Source organism: Vanellus vanellus (assembly GCF_965231255.1).
Source record: "Vanellus vanellus genome assembly, chromosome: 1".
Lineage (NCBI taxonomy): Eukaryota > Metazoa > Chordata > Aves > Charadriiformes > Charadriidae > Vanellus > Vanellus vanellus.
In genome coordinates this window covers 149976594-149982593 of record NC_138905.1, presented here as the reverse complement: position 1 = coordinate 149982593, position 6000 = coordinate 149976594, and the positions used below count along the sequence as shown (strand labels likewise).

General features: G+C 43.9%; 2 protein-coding genes across 2 annotated transcripts; both read left to right on the top strand.

Moving 5' to 3' along the window:
- Positions 1–420, top strand: LOC309679422 (histone H2A type 1-H-like; the record flags this gene model as incomplete). Its single annotated transcript, XM_082492732.1, has 1 exon — positions 1–420. One exon carries the CDS (start codon positions 1–3, stop codon positions 418–420), a length of 420 nt encoding a protein of 139 aa, XP_082348858.1.
- A 3755-nt stretch (positions 421–4175) lies between these two features.
- Positions 4176–4586, top strand: LOC309679331 (histone H2A-like; the record flags this gene model as incomplete). Its single annotated transcript, XM_082492614.1, has 1 exon — positions 4176–4586. The coding sequence occupies one exon, from the start codon at positions 4176–4178 to the stop codon at positions 4584–4586; it is 411 nt and encodes a 136-aa protein (XP_082348740.1).
- Between the last annotated feature and the right edge of the window lie 1414 nt (positions 4587–6000).

The window sequence follows — 6000 nt, the reverse complement described above, 5'->3', positions numbered from 1 at the left end:
ATGTCTGGATGTGGAAAGAAACACGCAGTGGCTGGCGAACCTGGACACACACCAAAGAAAACCAGATCAGCCAAGGCTGGTCTGCAATTCCCCGTGGGTCGTGTCTACAGGCTCCTTAAAAAGGGGAACTATACTCACAGGATCGGTCTCAGTGCTGCCGTCTACCTGGCTGCGGTGCTGGAGTACCTGAGCATGGAGATCCTGGAGCTGGCGGGGAACGCTGCACAGGAAAACAAGAAAACGAGGATCCTGCCCAGGCACATCCAGCTGGCTGTGCGAAATGATGATGAGCTGAACAAGCTCTTCTCCCGCGTGATTATCGCTCAAGGAGGGGTTATGCCAAACATCCTTTCCCAGCTCCTTCCCAAAAAAACTGTTAGAGATGCTGTTCCTTCTCAGCAACAAGGTGGTAGCCAGTGAAACTTGCTTTTCCTGGTCTGGTCTGTGCACTTATGGATGATGGTGGGACTCGGTAGCAGTAACTTGCATGTGTTTGCTTCTTTGTCAAGTATTTTTTCCTGCTAATTTTAATGCATTTTTAAAGCTTCTAATAAAGTTCCTAGAATGCAACACTGTTCTTTCTTTTCTCTGCTCCCTTCCAGGGGTGGAGGAAGACAGCAGATGTCCAAAAAAAAAAAAAAAAAGATGTCTATGATACCACCCAAATAACTTAGTCAAGTACATGTTTACTTTTGAAAACCTGTTATAGGTAACTGTTGTGGAGCAGGCAGAGGAGTAAAGACACACACTACCATTTGTGTTAATGTGAACTTTTCCTCTATCACAGATCCATAGTGCAATTAGGACAGGTTGTTTAACTCTGCTTCAGAAGTTAGTAACCCTGTGCTTTAAAGTTGTATTGCTCATAAAGCTGTAGTCAACGACTACCTCTCTTTAGATTGTTCTGACAGGACACTAAACCTCTGTCCCCTACATCTTGTCGTAACAACCATAGATAGTTGCAGTCAGTTTAAAATCTGGTGCAATATTTATGCTGTTGGTAGAGGTGACTGTCTTGCTTCTGTCCATCAGTGCAGAAAAAGCCTCCATATCCGAACAAGCTTCCAGGCCTTTGCTGACCCAGTCTTTGAAAGTCTTCCCCCAGCAAAGTCCCCACAGTTTCTCTGTTCGTACTGGGTGCCGAGGTTTGCTGTTGAATTGGAAACCAGTGATCTGCTGTAGCCACATTAGGATCAGTTTGCCCCCGAAGCAGTATCTCACAGATTTCATAGCGTCTCATGCAGAGAAGAGCCGGTTAGGACCAGCTTCCTAAACTGTAGCTGGAGCATGAACTTTTTATTTGAAAAAGATCTGCCTGTCCTGTTGATTTTGACCTAGCTCCTTTGTCCCCTGAAGGCATGAGGGTGTCAGAGCCTACCCGCCAGGTTTTGTGATGCTGAGGGACGTCAGAGCGGTATGCCACTGAGTTAATGACTCACACCAAGCTGTGCTTACACAGAAACGGGAAGAGAGGATACCTGACTGAGTGGCCACTGTGATTTCAGGGTGGTGGGCAGCTGGAACAGTCATTGCATGCTGCATTTTTTTTCAAGAGCAATTTGGTGACATCTTGGCTGGCCTGCAATTAACTCAGTGAAGGGAGAAAAAGTGGAGAATGCTGTGGCAATGAGAAGTAAAAATGGGTGAGAGTAGACCTTAGGCTTTGTGCATATAGTAAAGATGTGCTATATGTAACTAGCCTTGTGCTGAGTGTTTACACCCGTAAATGGGGGGAAAAAAAGGAGGTGCATGAGAAATGAGCACATGAAACTCAAATTATTTCCTCCATTTGATCATGACAAGGGAAAGCAGGCCTTGGAATTATTATTTCTTTGGACCAAGTGAAAACCTAACGGTTTGTAGTAACAGTAGAAGACTCAAGCAAGGTACTAATTTTGTGCAGTTTTAAGCATGGCGCTTACAGTACCCTTTGCTAATCTGGAGATCCGTGTGTCAGTCATCGTGCTGCTCCTGGATGCAAGCTGCTCCTGTGAGCCAGCTCTGCACCACACCAAACAGACCCTACAAGGCATGGGCAGTGCTCAAAGAGCTTCCAGAAATGCTTTCACCTGCCATTTTGTGTATGATAAAAGACACTGAGTGAGCTGTTTGGCCCTACCTCTACTTACACCCAAAGACAGAGTTTATGTTGCAGTACTGGACCAATTCAAAAGTCAATTTTTTAAGTAGTTCTTTGATCGAGAACAATCTTGTTTACTTTCTTCTAGCCAATAGTTCAACCCATTTGCAAATTAACCAGATAACATAGTGATCTGAAAACATCCCTCTGGCTTCACGGTAACAGAGGGTAGGTGTCTCCTCACCCAGCTGCTCAGCAAAAGTTTCTGTTGGTCCAGGGCTCAACTTTCCAGCGCTCGTGTATTGAAGAAAAAAAAAATTATTCAGCTGTCACCACACCGTTGACCCTAGAAAGGACGTATTCTGCCTTGCAACACAGCTATCTATGACTTTGGAAAAAAAACAACTGGGCTGTGTGGCAGATGGAGACAAGTCCCAGAAGAAAGAGAACCCACTGTCAGAGGTCCTGAGCTTCCCCAGGCTCTGCAGCGTGGTCACAAAGCAGCTTGGCCGCTGCTGGCGGCACAAAGGACAGTGGTACAGGTCACTGGCTTTAATTCTTGACGACCGCAGCAAGGGGAGGTGTGCCTCCTTCCAGCTGTTTATTAACGAACTGCCAGAGATGCTGCAGTTCTCTGAGACAGTAAATATTAGGCTTGTTTTCAGAGGAGATCGGCTAACAAGGTACTAAGCAGCTCTACAAGGAGTAGTAACAAATTCTCGTGCTCTCGGGGACTGTACTGAGTTGCCCTTGTGTTGAGACCCTGATTGTTTTTTATTTTGAGTGGCTGAATCATTGCTCACCCAGGTGGAATTAAATTATGCAAGAGCTGGTAATGAGATGGCTACCACTGTGGAGCTTAAAAGGGAGCAGCTCTTGCCAGGAGTTGTGGTTTGGGGTAGTGTTGGAAAAAGAGGTGAAGTCAGTAACTTCTTCAGGTGGGAGTTTGTTCTTAAGAAGTGCTAGGATGCTTTCTTTGTGTTAGATAAACTCCTGAGTGAAATAATGGGTTTGTAAGTTATGTGTTTGTTATAAGGCTTCTTAAGGGGGCTTTTAATTTTTTTAATTTATTTACTTGTGTGGAGTATTTTTAAAAGCTTATCTTGCTAATGGCCATGAAAATCTCCTAAAAGAACTTTTAATTGTAGTTTTAAGCACTTTAATTTTATATTTGATTTAGTTCCTACCCATATCTGGGTAGAACTCCTAATTACTTAAAAGCAGCTAATGATTAAAACTTGAGAACAAGTCTATATACAAAAGCAGAGTTTGTTTGCTAGTTGCTTTGTGTTATGCATTGAACAGTAATTAGTACTCTTCAGTACCAGAGACTTCATGTCAGTAACAAGTAATGGGGCTTGCTGGAATGGATGCAATACAAGAAGATGGCTCTTGTGCATTTGTAGTAGCCTGATGCACAGTGTGCTGAGCAGAGCAATTTCAGCGTCTGGTGTAAAAGAAAGCTTCTCTTCTTCCCATAAGTCTTGTTCCTGACTGAGGCCTGTTACCTTGCAGAAGTAGGTCCCCTTACTTGTGGAAGACAACATCCATTTGAAGTGGCTTCCAGTAGATGAAGTTCTTGTCTCTTTTTCTTGCTTCAGAAAAAGGTATGAATTTCTAGCTCCGGCTTTCACAAGGTCACTGCAGAAACTGCTTAGGTTCTTACCAGGGGTAAGTTCAATGCAGCTTCCCTGCAGGGATTCTGAACACGTGTAATTATCTTGAAGCCTAGTTTGCTTAACCTTTTTCCTTAACAGCAGTCCTCCTTTGATACTAGGTCAGAAGACCTTGTTCCTAAGTTCTACCTTACTCTCTGGAATAGTTCTGGAAATCTAGCAGATGGCTGACCTGCTGCTCTCACTGAGCTTGTAGGTGCCTCTCGGCTGGAAACTTGTCAGACTCTCCTAGAGCAGCAACCTGACCCATCTGCTCCTTCAGGTCAAAGTATGAAAAGCTAGCAAACTTCCTGAGAGAGGAAAACTGACTTGTGAGTGAATTAGAAAGGCAATGAAATGAAGAGAAAGGAAGGGCTTAAATGCTCAGTTTCTGTGTCTGTTTGGTTTGTTTTCTTTTTTTACACTAGATTGATGTTAAAATGTCTGGAAGTGAGAATACTACGAAAATCCTCCTTGTGCCAAAGAAAACCAAATCAGCCAAGGCTGGTCTGCAATTCCCCGTGGGTCGTGTCTACAGGCTCCTTAAAAAGGGGAACTATAATCACAGGATCGGTCCCAGTGCAGCCGTCTACCTGGCTGCGGTGCTGGAGTACCTGAGCACGGAGATCCTGGAGCTGGCGGGGAACGCCGCACAGGAAAACAAGAAAACAAGGATCCTGCCCAGGCACATCCAGCTGGCTGTGCGAAATGATGATGAGCTGAACAAGCTCTTCTCCTGCGTGACCATCGCTCAAGGAGGGGTGTTACCTAACATTCTTCCCGAACTTCTTCCAAAGAAGACCACCTCACTTAAACCGCCCCACAAATATGTCCAGTCGCAGGAGTTCTAGCTGCCACAAGGCTCTTGACCTTATGGTGCTAACAGTGGCTTTCTCCACAGCTCAGTTTTTCATGCCGATTGGCTGATAGTCTAAATTTGTGTGTGTGTACACCTGTGCACATGTCTGAAAAGCTGCTGAAGATGGGGCTGCTAGTTGGGTTTCCCTAGCTATATCCTTCAAAAGAAAAAAGTCAACAGACTACTACTATGAATAAATAAGTGTGCAAAGGCTCATATCCATCTTATTGCCTTCTACAAAATGTTTGGTGCACCAAACAGAAGATTTTCTTTGACAGTGCAGTTATCTAAGGAAACTTTTTTTATGGTCTTTAAAGCTTGTACCTCAATGTGCGTGGCTGGAGTCTCCTTATTCAGTATGTGTAGAAGTCTGCTTCATCTGACTACTTCAGACCTTATCGTGAGCACAGTTAACTATTTGGTGTAAGTAGATGCACCTGAGAAACTTAAACTGGACTGCCTTATAATGACAGTAAAGCTGATAATTTATCTTCTCTAACATTTGGATATGGAGGTAGGGCTGTACTGTAACTTAAGAGTGTCACTGCACACACCTTGGTCCAAAGATAGTGTTGGAGTTGTCCTCTGAGTTTTTGCACTGATGGAGTGTAACCCAAGGAGTCTTCGACAGATGGTATATAAACCTTGTCAGTGCTTAAGCCTTAAAGATCTTCTAGAAACTCTTCTTAAAAATTAATCCAAATATAATTTCTACTTCTTTGGTACTGAGAAGCTCCTTAGATGCTTTGAGGCTGGTTCCATTAGGGTCCAGATCAAGGAAATCTGTGTGTTAAAAGGCAATCTGGAAAGAGGCCTTTTCCAGGACCTTCCAAAACTCTTATCTTCCACCTACACAGCTTGAAAGGCTATCTAAGCACTATTAGATTTGTACTCTGGATTGCAACAGTGTGGTAGACACACACTAGTATTAATCTTTTTGTTGTGCTTCAGAAGACTTTGTTTACCAGCTTCACCAGCAGGATGCCACTCAAACTTAAGAACTTTATAAGTATATTATTAGATGTTTTAACTATTCTATCCATAACGTGGAACAGGAAGGCCCAAGTGTTCATCAGGTTCAGATATATTAATCCAGCCAGGTAAAAAGGCTATTTTGAGAACCGCCTCAAGACTGATCATACTAGCCCAAGGTTTGGGAGCCTGTTTCCCATGTCTGCCCCATAGCAATCCATGCTATGCTGCCGCTTTCTCCGGTGTAACCCAAATATCTCCCTGGTTTTCCAGTCTTGTGACAATTGGGGCCTTTTGAAGAATGGGCTGCAGAGTTCACCCCTCTGTATACGCAGGCTATGTAATGTAAACAAAGGACAAAAAGCCAGGAATGAGGTATTTTGGGACTGCAGCTAGAGGACTTCCTGTATGTGAAACCTCTAGCACGTTACTAA